This window comes from Rhinichthys klamathensis, unplaced genomic scaffold, assembly GCF_029890125.1.
Source record: "Rhinichthys klamathensis goyatoka isolate OS25496 unplaced genomic scaffold, OSU_Roscu_1.1 h1tg000478l_1, whole genome shotgun sequence".
Classification (NCBI taxonomy): domain Eukaryota; kingdom Metazoa; phylum Chordata; class Actinopteri; order Cypriniformes; family Leuciscidae; genus Rhinichthys; species Rhinichthys klamathensis.
Genome location: NW_026606966.1, coordinates 39523 through 60914, shown reverse-complemented (window position 1 = coordinate 60914; position 21392 = coordinate 39523). Strand labels below are relative to the sequence as shown.

Sequence of the window (21392 nt, the reverse complement as noted above, 5' to 3'; positions counted from 1 at the left end):
TCCAAACATCCCACCGCTGTATGGCCAGATGATACGCAAACTACGTTTCTCGGCTGGATAAAGCAATCAGCGTCTCGCTAAGTTGTGATGGATGTGGATTGTAATCAAGGTAAAGGATTGCGGTGACGTACAGGAGACGTACAGTAAACATGTGAGTCCGTTATTATTGATGTATAAACAACCCCGACGCACTGATCGCATATTATTTTGAAGCACAGACACATTTCAGTACATTTATGTTGTTTCCACACACATTCAGGATAATGTTTTGATTTGTTATGTTGCTGTTTAGTTATTCTGAATGGATCCTTTAGATCCTTTGGAACGTATCTGCAGTCAGGTCAAAGCGGTTTTTTTAGGGTTTTTTAGCATCTCCATAGGGCTTTTCCCACTTGAAATAGTTAACCCTGGGTCATTGTAAACCCCGGGTAAATGTAATCCTGGGTTATCTCTATTCACATTTCGCACTGCTTATTCTATACCCGGGATTAACAGTTAATCCTGGGTATTCATAAACTGCAGTTTCACACTGCACATACCTAAACCCTGGGTTAAAGTCCGTTTTTGCATATTTGCGGTGTCAGTGTTACTGACTGGACAAACGCAGCACGTGACTCGTTTACATAATGGCTTTAGCATTGCACGTCCTCATACACATTGCTGACTGTAATATTAAGTTTTTTTTTCAGAGTGAACAAAGCATACTGTTACTGGAAGTGGCTGATTTGACTAGTTGGATTTGAATAGATTGAGTTTTTTACATGACATACATATGAAAATATGCCAAACTGTCTCTCTGATCACATTCACGCACATGCACACATTCATGGCTGGTATTCCCCCCCAAAAAAACCTTAAGGACATTTGCTCTAATATCTACATTCCCCCCATGTAGTCCAAAATATGACAAGCTCTTCATCCTCTCATCTGTTTCTGCATCTCTTTCTTTTCATCCTCTCGCTCAATCTCCTCCTTTGTGGCTCCCGTGGGAGAATGAATACTCTCTTTTTCAGATCAGTGGTATGAGGTCACTGCAAACCTTCTAGAATGAACTCCTTTGTAGCCGAATAGAGGCAGGACACTGTCCTAAAAGCCCTAAATCAGAGATCTGCTATCTGTCTCGCATAAAAGGAAACTGCCACAATTAAGACGCATATAGGACATGACATTTATGAATAATATGCAGTACGAAAATTCCCAGTTTTAAGAGACTAAAGCATGCCAATATCTGTATCAAGCATTATACTCAGTCCTACAGGACTACCCTCCAAAAAACAATAATAAATAAAAGATTAAAAAAAGAATAGATATAAATATTTTATATTATTTATATTAATAAATAATATAAAGTGCATTCTAATTATATATATATATATATATATATATATATAAACACACACTCACTTAAAGGATAATTAGGAACACCATACTAATACTGTGTTTGACCCCCTTTCACCTTCAGAACTGCCTTAATTCTACGTGGCATTGATTCAACAAGGTGCTGAAAGCATTCTTTAGAAAAGTTGGCCCATATTGATAGGATAGCATGGGTACATGGTGGCCATAAAGGGATGGACATGGTCAGAAACAATGCGCAGGTCAGCCGTGGCATTTAAACGATGCCCAATTGGCACTAAGGGGGCTAAAGTGTGCCAAGAAAACATCCCCCACACCATTACACCACCACCACCAGCCTGCACAGTGGTAACAAGGCATGATGGATCCATGTTTTCATTCTGTTTACGCCAAATTCTGACTCTACCATCTGAATGTCTCAACAGAAATCGAGACTCATCAAACCAGGCAACATTTTTCCAGTCTTCAACTGTCCAATTTTGATGAGCTCTTGCAAATAGTAGCCTCTTTTTCCAATTTGTAGTGGAGATGAGTGGTACCCGGTTGGGTCTTCTGCTGTTGTAGCCCATCCGCCTCAAGGTTGTGCGTGTTGTGGCTTCACAAATGCTTTGCTGCATACTTCGGTTGTAACGAGTGGTTATTTCAGTCAAAGTTGCACTTCTATCAGCTTGAATCAGTCGGCCCATTCTCCTCTGACCTCTAGCATCAACAGGAGATTGTCTTGACCAGGACCACACCCCAAAATGCATTGAAGCAACTGCCATGTGATTGGTTGATTAGATAATTGCATTAATGAGAAATTGAACAGGTGTTCCTAATAATCCTTTAGGTGAGTGTATATATATATAGCTTAATTTTTAAATATTGTAGTTGCCATGTTTTCCATGGCAAAAATTCAGTAAACAGTCTCTGCAAAACTTCTTCAGACCAGTTGTTCCGGCTGTTAACCTCTTGAGGCGTATCTCAAAGTAAATACTTCACATTTATCGCTTGAGACCGTTTAGCAGAGAAAGTGTTATTGGAAGTGACTGTTCACAGTTCCCTGCAGTGGGCCGTCTGCATGTAATATACGACATCACTCGCCCCAAAAGTTTCAGACAAAAAATCTACAGTTCTCAGCTTTATAACTCCCAGAGTCACTATTAAATGAAAGGCGGGAGAGGAAAGGCATAACATGGTAGATTGTGCTTATTGGGCACTGTTCGGTTTATTCACTCAACCTGACCATACAAGTAATGTATTATAAATCTACGAGTGATGCATCGCATTTTGTGGCTTCCTCTGTTATGTGCCTTGGTGATATCTTCATACAGTCATCTCTGGCATTTGCAGTGGTATATTTAAATAACAGGCCTGTTCTGTGTTTGTCAAACTTATGGTGACCACCAGCACATACACCAGTGAAGTTTGTGAATTGTTCAATGACTTTCAGGGAGGTCAGCTTTTTTAATATTTCATGTTTAAATATATGTTAAATGTCAGTTTGGAGGTGCAATCATGTAATCGAAGGAAGGTTGGAAGGAAGGAAGGAAGGAAAGAAAGAAAGAATGAAAGAAGGAAGGAAGGAAGGGAGGAAGGAAGGAAGGAAGGGAGGGAGGAAGAAAAAGTTAGGCTGCTTAATATTCTTGTGTAACCATATACATTATGTAAGTTTTCATCACTTAAAAAAATGTATTGACCCCAATCTTTTGACCGGTAGTGCATGTTGCTATGCAGTTGCAAGGGTGTTGCTATGCGACTGGTAAGGTTTTCGAGTGTTTTTAGTGTATTGCAGCTAGAGTGTTTTGGGTCATTGTTATGCCATTGATAGGTGGTTGATAGATGGCCCAAAAGAAACCAATCCTGAGTTACTATGATATTCTAGCTCTTTGTTACAGCTTGGGTCCCTCCTTTAATGCAAGTGTCAAAGAACACAACAACACACAAACACACACACAAGCAAAAAATACCAATAAATGACAACCAGTGTTTCAAAACTAGAGTCTCCGGCTGCTCCTTCTGGTTTCTGTTATTATTCTGTTTCTGCATCAGTGTGGAGGGGAAACTGGACCATGAGTTACAACACAAAACTTTTGAGCTACAAACAGATCCAACATTTAATAAAAACAAATCCTTCATGATGCATGTTTAGACAGAGCACAGGAGCACAAAACAGAGGTCCTCCCTCACACTCCAGATCTGCAGAAATGGAACTTCACACTGTTTGCTTCTGAACTTCCTCAAAGGTTTAATGATGTTTAGATCTGATGATTGGAGAAGCCTTGAAAGGTGTCTGAAATCTGCTGTTCATGAAACCATTCTGCATTTGTTTGGGAGATGGAAAAACATTGAGGCAACAGTGTTTGCTCCACACAGTCCACCTGGTCCAAACTGACTCATGTTTGTTGACAGTTACACAGACCATGCCGAGCAATAGAACGGTTCCTAACAGTAAACCCATCCGGTTTTAGGAATTAGGCTGAAAGATGACTCAACAGAGTGCAGTATTTTTTCCATCGCTCGAGGGGGGCTGTAACGGTTTTGGAACCATTTTGCCATGTTTATGATGATGTTCTACCAGTTTCAGCATTGACTTCCATTGTTTCCAATATGGGAAATGGTTTGGTTACCAATATTCTTCCAAATATCTTCTTTTATGTTTATTTTATGTTTATTTTGGGTGGATTATCCCTTTAAGAGCTAGCACATGTTCTTGTGGCCTTATCAGCCAATCAGCATTGTCATGATGTCATTTTCCTTCCACATTCAACATCAATTTTCTCCATGAACGTTCCCTGGCCTAAAAGGACGCGCCTCATGAAACAGGCCTTTAACTTTGAACTAAATCACAATTATTTTTGGCTATCCTCTGTACTTACTCTCTGTGTGTCTCATTGTCTGTCTCTTTCCTTGACTGATCATCTTATCAGATCCTTCAGCAACACCACTTTAGATAATGAACTAGTTTTATCCTGCATTAACCCCCTGAGGAGCCACACAATAATCAGTCACTGTGACCAGTGACCACCTGGGTCTGCATCAAAACCAACCAATCATGACAGGCTCGCCACTGAATGAGTCTTTCACTTCATACTAAATCCCTTAAAGGGATAGTTCACCCAAAAATGAAAATTCTGTCATTATTTACCAACCCGGTCACACTAAATGCGTCTCTATAGCACGCATTTTGTTTATCGTGCAATTAATGCGCGGAAATGAGTTTTTATGTGCATATGATACGCATGGGTATAGGGTAGGTTTAGTAGTGGTGTGGGGTAGAGACCCCAAGTTGATCCAAACCTGTATGACTTTCTTTCTTTTGTGGAACATAAAAGAAGATATTTTGAAGAATATTGGTAACCAGACCGTCTCCCATAATGGATACAGTGGAAGTAAATTCCGAAACTGGCAGAACATCATCATAAACATGGCGAAATGGTTGCAAAACCGTTACAGCCCCCTCGAGCGATGGAACAAATACTGCACTCTGTTGAGTCATCTTTCAGCCTTATTATTAAGTTATTTCTTCTGTTGAACATAAAGGAACATATTTTGAAGAATGTTTATAATCAAAAAGTTACTGGTCCCCATTGACATCCATTGGTATAGAAAAAAATACTATTGAAGTCAATGGGGACCAGTAACTGTTCAAAATATGTTCTTTTGTGTTTAGCAGAAGAAAGAAATTCATACAGGTTTATACAACTTGAAAATGAGTAAATGACAGAATTTTCATATTTGGGTGAACTATCTCTTTTAAACTTTGATGATGACATGGCCACACACATTTTAATCTATCACATTTTTAAAATAAATTAATACAAGTTTGATTTAGCAAGAATGCATTAAATTGATCGAAAGTGAGAGTATCAACATTTACAGTGTGACAAATGTTTTCTATTTCAAATAAAAACTGTTCTTTTGAACTTTCTATTTATCAAAGAATTCTGAACCAATCCTTTTTAAACAAAAATATTACAGCTGTTCAACATTGAATAAACTGAAACTGTACACTGTTGGACACTGTGTGGTTGTCAAATATTAGTGAAACGTAAAATCAAATAAATAATCAAATTAATTAAAAATAAAAAAAAATATATAAAATAAAAAAAAATTATAAAATAAATATATATATACACACTGAACAAAATTATTAACGCAACACTTTTGTTTTTGTCCCCATTTTTCATGAGCTGAACTTTTTCTATGTACACAAAAGGCCTATTTCTCTCAAATATTGTTCACAAATCTGTGTTAGTGAGCACTTCTCCTTTGCCGAGATAATCCATCCACCTCACAGGTGTGGAACATCAAGATGCTGATTAGACGGCATGGTTATTGCACAGGTGTGCCTTAGGCTGGCCACAATAAAAGGCCACTCTAAAATGTGCAGTTTTATCGCACAGCACAATGCCACAGATGTCGCAAGTTTTGAGGGAGCGTGTAATTGGCATGCTGACTGCAGGAATGTCCACCAGAGCTGTTGCCCGTGAATTGAATGTTCATTTCTCTACCATAAGCCGTCTCCAAAGGCGTTTCAGAGACCACAGACCACGTGTAACCACACCAGCCCAGGACCTCCACATCCAGCATCTTCACCTCCAAGACCGTCTGAGACCAGCCACCCGGACAGCTGCTGCAACAATCGGTTTGCATAACCAAAGGATTTCTGCACAAACTGTCAGAAACCGTCTCAGGGAAGCTAATCTGCATGCTCGTCGTCTTCATCGGGGTCTCGACCTGACTGCAGTTCGTCGTCGTAACTGACTTGAGTGGGCAAATGCTCACATTCGAATGCGTCTGGCACTTTGGAGAGGTGTTCTCTTCACGGATGAATCCCGGTTTTCACTGTACAGGGCAGATGGCAGACAGCGTGTATGGCGTTGTGTGGGTGAGCGGTTTGCTGATGTCAACGTTGTGGATCGAGTGGCCCATGGTGGCGGTGGGGTTATGGTATTGGCAGGTGTATGTAATGGACAACGAACACAGGTGCATTTTATTGATGGCATTTTGAATGCACAGAGATACCGTGACGAGATCCTGAGGCCCATTGTTGTGCCATTCATCCACGACCATCACCTCATGTTCCAGCATGATAATGCACGGCCCCATGTTGCAAAGATCTGTACACAATTCCTGGAAGCTGAAAACATCCCAGGTCTTGCATGGCCAGCATACTCACCGGACATGTCACCCATTGAGCATGTTTGGGATGCTCTGGATCGGTGTATACGACAGCATGTTCCAGGTCCTGCCAATATCCAGCAACTTCGCACAGCCATTGTAGAGGAGTGGACCAACATTCCCAGGCCACAATCAACAACCTGATCAACTCTATGCGAAGGAGATGTGTTGAACTGTGTGAGGCAAATGGTGGTCACACCAGATACTGACTGGTTTTCGGACCAGCATCTTGAAATGCCACACCTGTGAGGTGGATGGATTAGATTTACACAGATTTTTTAACAATATTTGAGAGAAATAGCCCTTTTGTGTACATCGAAAAAGTCTTAGATCTTTGAGTTCAGCTCATAAAAAATGGTGGCAAAAACAAAAGTGTTGTCTTTATAATTTTGTTCAGTGTATATATATATATATATATATATATATATATATAAATTGAAAACATGGAAATACAGTGAAACCATAGATTCTGAAGGATTTTTTACCTGTGTAGTGTTGAGTGTATTTATTTCCAGAACTGCGATCAGATGTCACTTGTTTCTCTAAGGGGTTTAAGTCAGATCCCCCACCCCATTTAATTACGCAGAAAGACTATAGGATAACCAGGTCCGGATTTACAGCACTCCATGTGGGAATACACAGTCTACCAGCAACCATCCATCATACAAGCTAATAAAAAACGTTCCCCTGTACACAGCCGGCAAACAGAGAGACATGACTGCTCAACATCAGATGGTCTAAAATAGCAAATGTGTGTGTTGTGGTGGAAACGCTGCCCTGATCATTGCCATCTGTCTCAGATCTGATGTAAGTGTAAGGCTTGGACTAATGGACAGACAGAGAGATAATGGAGGGATTTTGAATGGCAATGTCATTTTTAAGCTATTTTTTGTCTTTAAAATCTCCAGGACCATTTATCACAGATCTATAATTGTGCAACTAGCCTACAGTAGGTTCCATGACATCTCAATTCTGATTGTACCGGATAGCAGCTTTTGTGTGATACTCTGTTTTAAACTTAATGGTAAAACGCATTCCAGTGTGCTCTGAACGCATACTGCAGTGTTCGAAGATCTCCTGAATGCAGTCGCTTGTCTATGAGCTCTGGATATGTAAAGAATTCTCTCCGAGTGGAAAAAAATGTGTCTGTGTGTGTGTGTCTGTGTGTGTGTGTGTGTGTGTGTGTGTGTGTGTGTGTGTGTGTGTGTGTGTGTGTGTGTGTGTGTGTGTGTGTGTGTGTGTGTGTGTGTGTGTGTGTGTGTTTGCGTGCGTGCGTGCGTGCGTGCGTGCGTGCGTGCGTGTGTGTGTGTGTGTGAGAGAGAAACTAACACACAGCAGAAGACTGTTTGGTCTATAAACCAAGCTACTGATGCATATATAACAAATATTAATTCTTGCATTGCAATTAGACTTTAACGCTGTACAACACAGAAATGTGTCATTTCTATTTTCTATTTAGCATGCAGTGTCCAAAATTAACATTCAAGAAGTCCCAAAATGCAAATGAACACTGGTATTGTTGAGTAAATAAGACATAATTACTGGTTCCTAAAAATACCTATAAAAAATAAGTAAAAAACAATTTTAAAATAATTGATAAGAATAATAGACTGAATCCAGCAGATGTTTTCAGAGTGACAGTGACCTCTAGTGTTCATAACAGTTACACTCCACTGCCAATTTCAATATGTCAGGTTTTTATATGCTCACATTTAACATATAAACTAAGTATACTTTCTATATAATGCCATATTTTTCTACACTAATACTTTAATTTACACTGCATTTCTGGTAAACTAAAAAATGTCTGGAAAATAATTACATAATATTTGAATGTACAGAAAAAAAGATCTGATTTAAAGAATTCAATTTATATATATATATATATATATATATATAAGATTTAAATGTTACTGTTCAAAATTCAAAGAATATGTATTTGGACAATTTTTGGTTATTAAATGTTAGTGTAACGTACAAAAATGTTTCTCTAAGGGGTCAGATCCAGTCAGAATTTTGGTCAAAGGAAAACATCCAGAAAATAAATGCATGACATTTGTGTATAAATACTCGGATTTAAAGAATTAAATCAGAATAAAATCAGAATAGTTCATCTTTTACAAAAAAAATGTAAATCAATAATTAACATGAAATGTTCAATGAAATCCATCATTAAACCAAATGAACAAATAATGGCGTTGGGGTTTAGGCTGTAATTCGCATGTCTTCCAGCAGATGTCTCTAACAGCGTACCTCCACAAGATATCTACAGTACATCAACCGTAAATTGAATGACTGAAGTCAATATCTTATTCTGTGGCACTTAAATACATGAGGATATGATTTTTTCCTAGGATTTTTTCCTTTTTTTGTGAGAACTATTATGTTATCTAACACAAAAGTAGTTACTGCAGTCCTGACACTCCTGATACACAAATAGTATAAGTATAAAACTTACGTTTTCCCTCAAATTTAGGCTATACCTGGAACACAAAATGTCTGACTCACACTCCCATAATTCACAGTCCAATGTAGAGCAGTGGAAACTATGAATCAGCCATGGCTTATTCTGAGTTTTCAAAGAGCATCTTTGTCTATCTTCGTCAGATGGTAGAGTTCTTTCACTCCAGCTGTGTTAACGGAGGGGTTTCTTTGTCAACAGTGCCCTGCATTGTCCCTGAGAACAGCCATGCAGCGCACACACACTATAAGTCTTAATGGCACAAACTGTGGTAGTTAGAAAACAAACACACTAAACAAAACAAAGGGCAAGCTGTGAACACGCTGGTGTTGTGACCTAAGCGAGAAGGCCTGAAAACAGACACTGAGGTTGCGTTATCTCTGCTCCATACGTGAGTAACATTAGCTGTTTCCATCCACCAATTGTGTGCGCATTTTCATCCGCATAAAAAAAAAAAACAATGGAAACGCCAAAATACCAGCCCGTTCTCGTCCCAAGACGTCATATACTGACGCTTTTGCCAAAGCGTCTATATCCAACGCACATGGCACCCTTTAGCGTCAATATGAGACGCAGATATATGGCGCCTCCTAGTGGTCTAACCCTAACACTACCCCAGACCTAAACCTACCCATAACCGAAGCGTTATATTGACGCTAAAGGGTGCCATGTGCGTCGGATGTAGACGCTTTGGCAAAAGCGTCAGTATATGACGCCTTGGGATGAGAATGCGTTGAAAATACGCATAAAATTCTAAAGATTCCAATAAAAACCTTATGCGCTCAATTGAGTCGGATATACGTTTTGTGTGGTAAGAAAACATGCGCATAAACTACGATGGAAATCCATTTACCGAATAAATTCCTCCATGCGCATCAAAAAAGACATGTGACTTTGCGTTGGGACGGCATAACTGGACTAACCAGCGGACTGATCTCGTTGCACAGCATCTGAAATGCTGCTTTGTTTGGTCTGAAATGCCTGAGCAAAGTCTGTCGTCAAAGTGGTTCGGTGCTCCGAAAGCAAGATAACTTTATTCCATTTCGTCTGCGCTCTCTGAGCCGCAAGTTATATATTATATATGAAATTATTATATACAGTGGCTTATCTTACTGCAGCAACTTCCATTTTTCTTGGTGATATTTGGTGCCAGTTTATCAGGAAGAGAGACGATTTTGTTCTGTTTGCCTCACTGGATGGAAACGGTTCTTTTTTTCGCACATATTTTATGCGATATTCCAATTTTGCGCATAAGTTAAATTCGCAACTTAACGAATCTACTCATCTGCTGCTGGCGACTAACAACCAACTCTTGCTTGTATTCTTGTGTACTGTATGTTCAGTTTTTGTTCTTCCTTGTCGTTCGCTCGTCATCTTCGCTTAATTTTTCATGAAGCATTATTTTGCTTCGCTTCAGCTATGATGAAGAGACATCCACACTTGCATTTCGTTTTCGTGCACTTTGGGGGCGGAGCAACGAAGGGAGGGGTGTGTTTGTTTGGGTTGATTTTGAATATCAACTGTTTCTCAGAAATCGCTTACTGCACCTGTAAATGGACGAACGCAGGAGAAGGTAATGGCCTTAAAACAACATCTGGGTAAGTAAATAATTCTGAGACAGAAGAGGTAAATTAACTCTAAGCAGATGAAAGCCATCTTTGCTAATGACTGTGATGTATGGCAGTGTTTTTATGGTTTTTGAACCATCTGCTCAGAGGTTGCCACTGTGGATTTTACATATCTTTAAATAATTACATTGTGTAACATGGACTTCACCATTTTATGAGATCTTCATTTTACCCTCTTACTTTTTTTGAGTAATCATAAGGTAAAAACTGATTATTATTGTTATTTTTTTAATTCATTCATAGTGTAAATAGCCACTGCCTTTTTTAATTGGCCGATGCTGTTGGTTAAGGTTTAACTGCAGTTTTGTCTTTCTCTTTTGTGTTGTTCTACACTTAATTAAATTGATTTCATCATGTGATATTGTTAGATTGGATGACGTCATCTGAACCTGCCATACCTTGACTTTTAGTGAATTGACGCCATGGTGTGAATATTACTTGAGGTGGGAAATTTGATCATAGATCAGTATTTGCTGAAAGTGGCCAAGCTCTCAAGATCAAGAGTGCTCACACGTGTCAGTGTGTTTTCCTCAGGGGAATTTATTTCCCGGTGGAAATCTTCAGTGCATTAATAATTCATATCCATCTAAAAACAGAAACACTAGCAGCACACTTACACGGCACAAACGCGTCTCAAATTTCACCTTCACTTCAACTGTCCTCACGACAGACCACATTAAACCAATCCATTATTCCACATCCATTCAATGAACTCCATGACTCCAGATCTCTCCTTAAATGAAAGGCTAGGTAATGTTACGAAATGACCATCTGCTTCAAGCGAGACATTTTAAAAAGCTAGCTTGATTCAGACATCTGGTCGTTTAAAGGAATAGTTCAAATTTATTAACCCTCTTTTTCAGTATAAAGCACTATAAAATAAGTGAATATTGAGATAAATTTCAGTCATTTCGTCATTCGAAGCTATGGTTTCAGAAGTTTTAAATATAGTGCGTTAGCTCATAGGAACAGTGTTTAATTAAAATAGAAATAAATATTTTATAAACATTATAAATGTCACAATTTTTAATGATTTCCTGTATGACAACCAAGCCTGTATTGTTCGTGGTCTAACTTTATTAAACCTAGCTAAAGAGCATTCCTTGGTGCATATTCAATAACCATGATATACAGTATATTGATATATCTGCATTTGCATCAAATGTTCTGCTGCTACAGTAAAGCCTGAAAAATGAATTATTTTGTCCATTGCTCCGAGTTTCAAAGAAGAGTCATCATTCAAAAGGCACAGGCAAGGGTCCGGAGTCAAGTTTTTAGAAATCACAACAAACTTGAGCCAAGAACATATACATATCCATTGTGTGCCAACTATAACATTTTGACATATGGTGCAGTGAAGTTAGAATAAGCTCTGTAAATGTTTTTAAAATGGATAAACTGGTGACTCAACTTTCGAGATATTTCACTTACATTTGACTATACTGTAATCCAATCAGGGCTAAGTCCAATAGGCAAATGTTTACAATGTGTATAAATTTGTGAAACCAGACCTCTAGAACCCTTTACATACAGTAATCAAACCATCCCACCATTTAATGTGAAGATAGTGATGTGTTCCATGGATCTCAATCTCAGATAAAGACAAAAAGAGGAACCAGGTATAGATCAAACAAGGTTTATAAATTATGACATGATAAACCTCACTGAATATATCTATTTGCTCTCACATTTGATCAATTTAATGCATCCTTGCTGAACAATGTGTCTTTGCTGCATAGGCGGGGTGTGTTCAAGGCTGGGGAAGGGCTCAGAATTTGAATTTAAAAATTGGTATTCGAAAACGACGAAATGATGACGAAAACTACGTCACGCGCACCATCGCGGTAATGTGGACTTATAGACTTAAACCATTCCAAGTTATCTGTGAAATCACACCACTGAAAAAGATCAGCACAGTATCAACTGAATGTAGAATGCACTGCTAGAGAATACTGTACAGAAAGATACATACACTTGTGTGGGCAAATATATCTACTGCCAGACACACAAATTTAATATGTGTGAGTTACAGTTCAAACCAAAGTCAAACACATACAGAGACTGATCGCTGATAGGATGCACACTCACAGGCACACTCTCTTAAACATCAGGGTCCCTGTTTCGCCCATTTTGATTTACTAACTGCTGGTCTCCAAGTGATTCAGCCCGTATATCTGAGACTGAGAGACGTACTCATCTAGTTTGACATGTCATTTTGCCATTGTCGTTTGGCGGTGGTTGGCTGCATGGATGAGAAAGTAATGACCAGAGTCTTCTGTCTCGTATGGCATGAAACAAGCCAGCTCCAGACAGACCAGTCAATGTCGTAATATTATCCAGCCAGCATATTCGCAGTCTTCCACGACTTCAGAAACCTTCCACTACCCCTGTCATGATGCTGCCTTCATTCCTTCATGCCTCCATTACATGACCAAAATAGCGTAAATTGGAGCGTTTAATGTGATTCAGTAATCGCTCTTTGTTCTAGCCATTTGTATACCCGCTCATTTTTGTCCATTAGAATTCGTAACAACTTGTTCTCAAAAGCCTAGATTAGCCTTTCTTCCTCTTTCTTCACGACTCGACCACCCAGGTGTGTAGAGAATTTAACCTGTTCTAACTTGTAACAGCAACATAATGTCGGCCCAGATCCGGGCCACATCTGGTACATGTGGATTCAATGCCTACCAGATGTGGGCCGGATCTGGGCCGACACTATGTTGCTGTCCACTCGGATCTTGATTTCTCCATAAGTATCTCCATAAGTATTCATCATTTCTTTTGTTTTCGTGACGATAATCAACATGTTATGCTCCTTTGAAGCAATTTCTATGCGGCGCAATAGTTCCTGTACTAAGATCGTTAACGGTCTTCCCGCCAATCCGGAAACCTCAGAAAAAAATTGTGTAGTGTTTTTTTCATCCAGCTTAGCCTGATACAAATCCACCAATCACATACAGCTCACTGTAGGGCACTGTCTGTATACCATACACACACACACACATTAACAAGCGCCATAACAAATCCACCTGCAGAGGTGAGTGACATTAGGCTGTTTAGCTATTAGCAGCAATGTGTCTGTTCTAATGGAGCTCTGACAATTAACATTTGGATATTTGAATAACACATCACAGCAACATGAGAGTCCAGGCAGTCAGTTTCCAAACATCAGGTGCATAAACTGCTAAAACGGATAAAGAGGAACAGCCTCAAAACTGATGACAGGAACAGACGCCATTTAAAGCTTAGTGATTGAAATGAACAGACTAGTGCGGCAACAAATAGAACTTTTATATGGATTATGAGTTAATAAATCCACAAAAAAATCCACAGAATAAAAATAAAAAAGGTAATTGCAACTTTTTTATCTCACTCGATTCTGACTTTTTTTTCTCAGAACTGTAAGATATAAAATTGCATTTACCTTTTTTACTTGTTATATGGCGGAAACAAGCTTTTTTTTTTTTTTTTTGAAAGCCAAACTATTTTGTTTTGCCTTCCAAAGAGGACACAATTAGAAAACAGTGCTTAAGCTTTATTTACAACACTGTTCCAGAACAGTGCAACCAAAATATTCGACTGTGTGCTGCACATTTTTCGGAGGACTGTTTTCAGAGTGCAAGGCTGGCTTTGCACAAAGGCTGATTCTAAAAAGCAATTACATATTTGCATGTACATTCTGGCATGCAACTTTCGAGCCCGAATTGATAAGTTAGTGCTGACATTATCACCTGTCATTATTGCTTTGGGAGCTGATGTTCCAAATATGGTAACGGGCGTGACATTTCCGTCACACGCTTCAGGTTTTTGGGCCAATCACAATGCACTGGATCACTGGCCAATCAGAGCACACCGCTCTTTTCAGAACAATGAGCTTTGTAAAAATCGACGCGTTTCAGAAAAGCGGGGCATAGAGGAGCAACAATAATGTACGGCATGTGTAAAATAATGAATTTTTTTAACCGCGTAAACACATTGCATTAAACCAAATGCACAAAATAATGTTCTTTTTAGAACCATCATATGACCCCTTTAAGTTTCAAGCCAGCGCCAGCATTTTTAATAATTTTCACAAAAATTTCATACCCCCCAGAAGATGAATGTAAGTCCTTGATTATAACATTCTGTAAGGTATGTTTTTGCCCACCTATAGAGCACACACGCATACAAGGACACCTATACTACACACACACACACACACACACACAAACACAAGCACACACACACTCATATTTTACTGTCATGGACTTTGACTGTTATAATATAAATAACTGTCCACAGACGAGCAGAAACATAAAATCAGGAGAGTGTTCAAGGATGCACTGTAGATGACAGACACAACAAAGTTGTTGTTTTTTATGATTGTAAAGAGTGAGCTGTGTGTGTGTGTGTGAGTGTGTTGGTGTCAGTGCGTGGTTGTGTGTAGCCACTGCAGCATATGATGAATGTGTTTTGAACATGAAAATAGATTGCCTACTTCATATCACTGGGGAGAAATTCACACTGAGGGAAAGAAAAGCAGGGAATTTGAAAGAAGAATGTGACGGACAGCTCCGAGTACAGAAAAGGTGCAAGAGAAACAGAAAAGAAAAGACACAAGGATGAAAGTAAAATGGTTACAGGCTCATGTTCTTTTTGTTTGTTTTGTTCCACTACTACAGCAAAAAAGGCTGCCTACATGAGATTACAAAAACAATCCAACAGCGTGAGAGACTGACAATTACCATTTAAACGCGCACTCAAAAAGAAAAAGAAAAACTTGGATGCCTAAGTCATTTGTACTACGTGTATTATTTAAAAATTAATGAATGAAAATAAATAATTTATTGAAAAATATATATGATTTATTTAATACTTATTATGTATATGTACACTACCTTTTTAGTCGGTAAAATTTTAATGTTTTTGAAAGAAGTCTCTCATGTTAACCAAGGCTGCATTTATTTGATCAAAAATACAGTAAAAACAGTAATATTGTGAAGTATTACAATTTAAAAGAACAGTTTCCTATGGATGCTTGATTCCGCCGTGGAATATTTGTTTATATCGCGCAAAAAAAAAAAAAAAAAAAAATCCTCAGAATTCTTAGTTTCTGAATTGTGAAATAAAAAGTCGTTACATTTCTTATTTTTATCAATGTTGAAAACCAGCCTGATCTCACGGCAATTCGTACGAATTTTACGAGGTGGCTAATTCGTACGAATTCATACGACCTCACTCGTACAAATTCGTACGATTTTTGCTAATACGTACATATTTTACGAGTTACCAAATTCGTATGAATTCGTACGAATGACCTACCCCTGACCCCGTCCCTACACCTACCCATCACGTGGGTTTAGACAAATCGTACGAATTAGCCACCTTTTAATCACTCGTACGAATTCGTACGAATGGGTCGTGAGATAGCGTTATGAAAACTGTTAATGTTAATTGCTTAAAATATGAAATGCTTAATATTTATGTGGAAACCATGATGCATTTTTAAAATGATTCTTTGAGTTTTAAAGAACAGCATTTATTTGAAATAGATTTTTTGTAACATTATATGTCACCACTGTCACTTATGATTACGATGGATTTTTGTAATTTTTTGATTACTTTTGAATGATGGAAAAAACCATCGTTTTTGAATGAATTATCCCTTTAAAAAAATCTTACTGACCCCCAACGTTTGAATGCTACTGTAGCCTATATAACAAATGAATTATTCCTAACATGGGTGTCTCCTTCTCTATTCATTTTTTGTAGGTTAATTCTTTTGGCTCGAATTTTCATGGGATTTACAGGAGCTAATTATGGACCAGCCTAGGGAAAGACGTTCACATACACACTCACAGAGGACTGTGCATATCCACATCAGTGTTAATTAAACAATACCATCGCATCGCTGTGATTAAAATCTGTCGGGATGGGAGTAACTTAAAGCTGGAGAATGAAGAAAATCTCTGTCTTTTTCTCTTTCACACATAGAAACACATTTGCACCTCTCCTGAAACCCACACAGATTCTCTTACAATGAAGATGTGACATTCTTGAGAGCCAAATTATGAACATTTTTACAGAGCTAATCAAAGAAAAGTATGTAAATACAGCAGGAGGCTTTAAGATTTACACAACACCATGCAGAGTGTGTGGGAGTGTGAGAAATCATGTGTGTCCATTTGTTAGCACACTATGCAGCATGTCATCAGCACATTGAATGTCCAGATGATACAAACAAAATCGTGCATGGAATACTGTATCCCACAATGCAATTCACTCATCTTCAATTTCCAGTAGCATAATAAATAAAATAGTACTATTTTAAAGTCCCCCTGTGGTGAAAATCAAGCTTTGAATGTTGTTTATATGTCTACGTGGTGTTTTTAATATGCTTTATATATATTTTATTTTAATAAGACAAACCATGTGGAAATTCATAAGTCAACACCATTACTGAGTATTTTCTCCTTAAAACTGCAGTGAACCAAAAAACGCGGTTTGAAATCGCTGGTGTTTCTGATGTCACAAACCTTGTAACCAATCACATCACGAGTCTCGAGAGAAGGGAGGTTATCCCGGTATATTTTTTTGTCGATATGGAAAATCGGGTACTTTTAATATAGCAGGTGAATTATGTATATGATGTATATTACGATGCTATGATGAAATATGTGCCTTTGTTGTTCAAAGCGTTTCTACTGATGCTGATTTTAAGAAGACAGCTGTCTGACTCTGAGATGGTGAATGGGAACATGGTTTGTGTAACATTAGCAACACATTATTAGTTGTTTGATAACGTAGTCAAGCAAAAGGCTAATCATATTAATTACCGTCATGTGTCCGACGTTGTAAAGAGCAATACCGTTGTGCAGCGTTTACCTCAGTAAGTTGACCGAGTGAATCTCTGAGCTGGCGGGAGTGAGTGGAGGCGGGGCTAATTAGCATATTCATAAATCCACGTTTACTAAATAAAGCAAGGGTGTAACATTCGAGCTATTTAAAGGCATGAAGAATTTTTTAAAGGAAAAACGTTTAAATATGTCATTTTGGTGATCAAAGATGAGTTTTAAGGGATACAATTATTGACTACAGTGGGACTTTCAAAAATAGTATTCAGTATATGGTATAGTGCAGTGTGCATTAAAGGGATACTTCACCTCTGGAAAGATGAATGTGTATTTAAAATGGGTCATTTATGTAGAAGAAATGTGAAATTATTTTTGAATTTGGAGCTTTCTAGACTGAGAAAAGCCAGAAAATGTATTTTTGGCTTATGTGGATGAAAGACAACAACTCCCAGAATGCACTTGCTTCGCTGCCCTAGGAGGCCAAGCCTACCGGTAACAGAGCGCAGTAGTTAAACAACAAGCCTAGGCTAGTGAGTCTCCGTGATGAGTCTGCCCGGGATTTCGAGATCGCCCAAAATGTCCGGGATTCGGCTTTTGCGTTCTACAGTCGCCATTCATTATGTTTACTGTGGCGAGCAGGACGAGGCTAGGGCCGTGGGAGAACAGCGCGAGGCCGGTGGCGTGATTACCGATGAGCGACACCTGTGAGATGCACCGGTCTCGTATCTCTCACGGAGGAGCGGGAATTTTCTTAGCAATGTTAAAACGCACATCAACCGATCACTTGTTTAGCGTAAACACTACATTTAGATTCACCAATCGGAATGAATTCAGTTAGATTGAAACAAAAGGTGTGCATGTAAACAATGAATGGCGACTGCAGCAAAAGCTGAATCCCGGACATTTTGTACGATCTCGACAGCCGGACATGTCCGGGAAAAAGAGGATGAATGGTAACCCCTACTACTCAGCTTTCTCCTACTAAGTTACTCAGCTTTCTCCACAGAACAAGAGCCTGCTAGCTTAGCTTCCAAAAAAGATGGCTGACACAATGTGTACGTTCTGTGAGTGAGATCCCACCCTCTATGGGCGGGTTGAAAACATGCGGGACAGCCCCTACTACTGACTGTAGTCTTTAGCCTCTGGCCAAAAAATCCTCCGATGACGCAAAATGACGATTTTTGCGTCATCGGAGGATTTTTTCCAAAAAAATTTTACATAAATCTCTCGTCTCAGGGGGATATGAGGGTGGAAAGCATGGTAATTCGAAAATACTACAGGTTTTCTACTAATACAAAGCTAAATCCTAAATCCTGAAGTATCCCTTTAAGTACTACGCAGCAATTTATTTGATTCATATTTGGGTTCATTTAGGTTTCTCTCTCATTGGTTTGTGAAGGTCTGTGTGACACTCACTCTACGGGAGGGCTGATATCATCTGGTTTGGTCTCAAAGAAGCGGAGAACTTCCTCGCTCTGCGAAATCTGGGGAGGAAGCCGGACCAGCGCCTGACAAGACAGAAAGAACATGAAACCGGACAATCAAAACATCAAGACAACCACACAGAAACACAGCAGACTAATGAATCCACAAATGTAATAAACCTCAAGGAGTTTTTTTTTTTTTTACTAAAACAATACTAGAAAGAAAGAAAACTACTTGGTTTTATAGTTTAAAATACTTTAATGGCATTCTAAAGACGCCATTTTGCTTCAACAAACTGCATAAATGTTTGTCTAACAAATTCACTCTGTGTTCCAACCGCTTTCAAAGCTCTCAAACATGATTTGAAAATTAGCGAAAGAACAGAGAGAAATAAAAAGGAAAGTGAGAGAGAGAGAGAGACAACTCCTCTGAAGAATCCCTGGAGTAAACGCTGTTGTTTATTTATTTTTGAAGAACACAATGCAATTAAATGGAGATCTAATTAAAGCTTTCAGGAAATAGCTGGTAAACATCCTACGTTTAAGCCCTTCAAAGACACATCCCTCTCTCTCTCTCTCTCTCTCTCATGGAAGGATGTTGATGGGTTCTACACTGAAAGGACAGAGGAAATCTGCAGGAAGTTAGTTATCAAATTGTCATATAAGCAGCTGTCTCATAATTAAAGGTTTATTTAAATAAATGTTAAACTAGGGCTGTCAATTTAGTCCTTTAATTTAGTGTGATTAGAAAATTGTATTCACAATTGAACTAAAATAAAATAAAACTATAGACATGTCCCCTGAACCGTTCATAAAGTAAACTCCATAAGGATATGTACAACCAAAAATGCCACCTTCACTTTTTTTTCTTTTTTTTTTTGCCAATTAATATTATTCAGTCTTTATAAACATAAAGTCTTCGAGTTGTCTTTATTTAGGGTCATTTCTAATCAAATATTTACGTATGCAGCTATTTAGAAATGTATTGTATTAATCTTTTAATCGATTGACATTATAAATGGGCATCTGAAGGACACATTTACATTAAGATTAATTATGTGTTCTATTTTTTTAGAAGTGTATTTTTAATGTCCTTTGTGTGGATGTCATGGAGATTGTTGTCACAACAGCAGTCTTTCCAAGACATCCCATAATGCTGCCTATCTCAGCTCAGTTTAACAGCTGCTCTCCACTTGTGTGTGTGTGTGTGTGTGTGTGTTTGTTTACATCCACTGTGTGTGTGTGTGTGTGTGTGTGTGCATTGATTGTTTAAAAGAAAAGTGGGCTCTATTCCATCAGGAAGGAGGGGGAAGGAAAGGAAAAGAGACAAGACACTTGAAGGGAAAAGATAAAGAGGGGGAGAAATAGAGAGGAGGAAGAAACAAGTCGTTAAAATCCCACAAACTAATCTTAAGGGTGTTATTCAGTAACCTATAGCTATTGCAAAGTAAACATGACAGCAGAAACGAATAAGTGCAAGTGTCTGTTTGGCGTAATAGCATTATCATATTTCAACAAGATGGCAGATATTCTCTGATAATGAGGCAAATTCACTCTCAAAACCTGACGTGGAACATGCATAAAATGCAGCACCGCTGCTCAGGGTGAAATTTGTGGATCTGACAACACTATTTAAGGTTTGAAACCCACAAGAGGAAGTCTAGACAAAAGGCCAATGGGTCTTGAAGGTTCTAAGTAGTTTCAACACAATATGTTTTATAAAAAGTTAGATGTAATTTATTAAACAAGTTGGTCAGTGTATGCATATTAGAAAGCCATATAACTGCTTTTAAAAGAAAATTAAAAGAGCTTAATTACAAAAGTTGACCACCCTAAAATACATTGTATGTATTTTACATTTATAAATATATGTATATAAAATATTATAATTTTTTTATAATTAATGTTTCTGTAGCGGTTAAATAAAAGATAAAAAAAGTACATATCCTTTTTGAATGGATTTTAAATTATTTATTTTAGGTAATTCTTCTTTGAACAGCAGGAATGTAGTCCAAAGAATATCAGTACAGAACAAAAAGGTGCTTAATTTTGAACCCTGAGGAACGCCAATGCCATAGCCACACTCTTAATGATGTTCTTAACATCACGCTGAACACACACGCGTGTGAGCAACACTTCCCCATGACAACATGTGACACATATAGTGTTTGTCAAAGGAAAAGGCTTATAAAGAACCTCTCACAGTTTAATGATTTTCTACATAAAGTAATACAGCTTGCACATATTTGATGAGAAAATAAATGAGGACAAAACACAAAAGCACAGACAAAGAGGAAGGAAGGAAGGAAAAAAAGCAACTTACTCTGCAATAGTCGTCAATAAAGCGTAGTCTTTTCATGGCCACGTCTCTCACATGACTTCGTCGGAATAGGATTTTGCCTTTAAAATAAAAGGTAGAGTCAAATATGTGGTCTACTTCAAAAGATCATGTAAGCATAATGAAAAATGGGGCTCAACAATAAGAGATTTTTATCATTTTTTAATGTTTAAATTAAATATTCAGTGA

At 38.2% G+C, this 21392-nt stretch overlaps 1 protein-coding gene across 7 annotated transcripts in view; it reads right to left on the bottom strand.

Moving 5' to 3' along the window:
* Positions 1-21392, bottom strand: part of sh3pxd2aa (SH3 and PX domains 2Aa) — a 96808-nt gene that overhangs the window by 50440 nt on the left and 24976 nt on the right. For all 7 annotated transcript variants that reach the window (XM_056237117.1, XM_056237118.1, XM_056237121.1 and 4 more), the window contains exons 3-4: positions 21189-21265; positions 18858-18949 (exon numbers count right to left, since the gene is read on the bottom strand). In XM_056237117.1, the coding sequence (XP_056093092.1) occupies positions 18858-18949; positions 21189-21265 (169 nt within the window). The remainder of the gene's footprint in view (positions 1-18857; positions 18950-21188; positions 21266-21392) is intronic.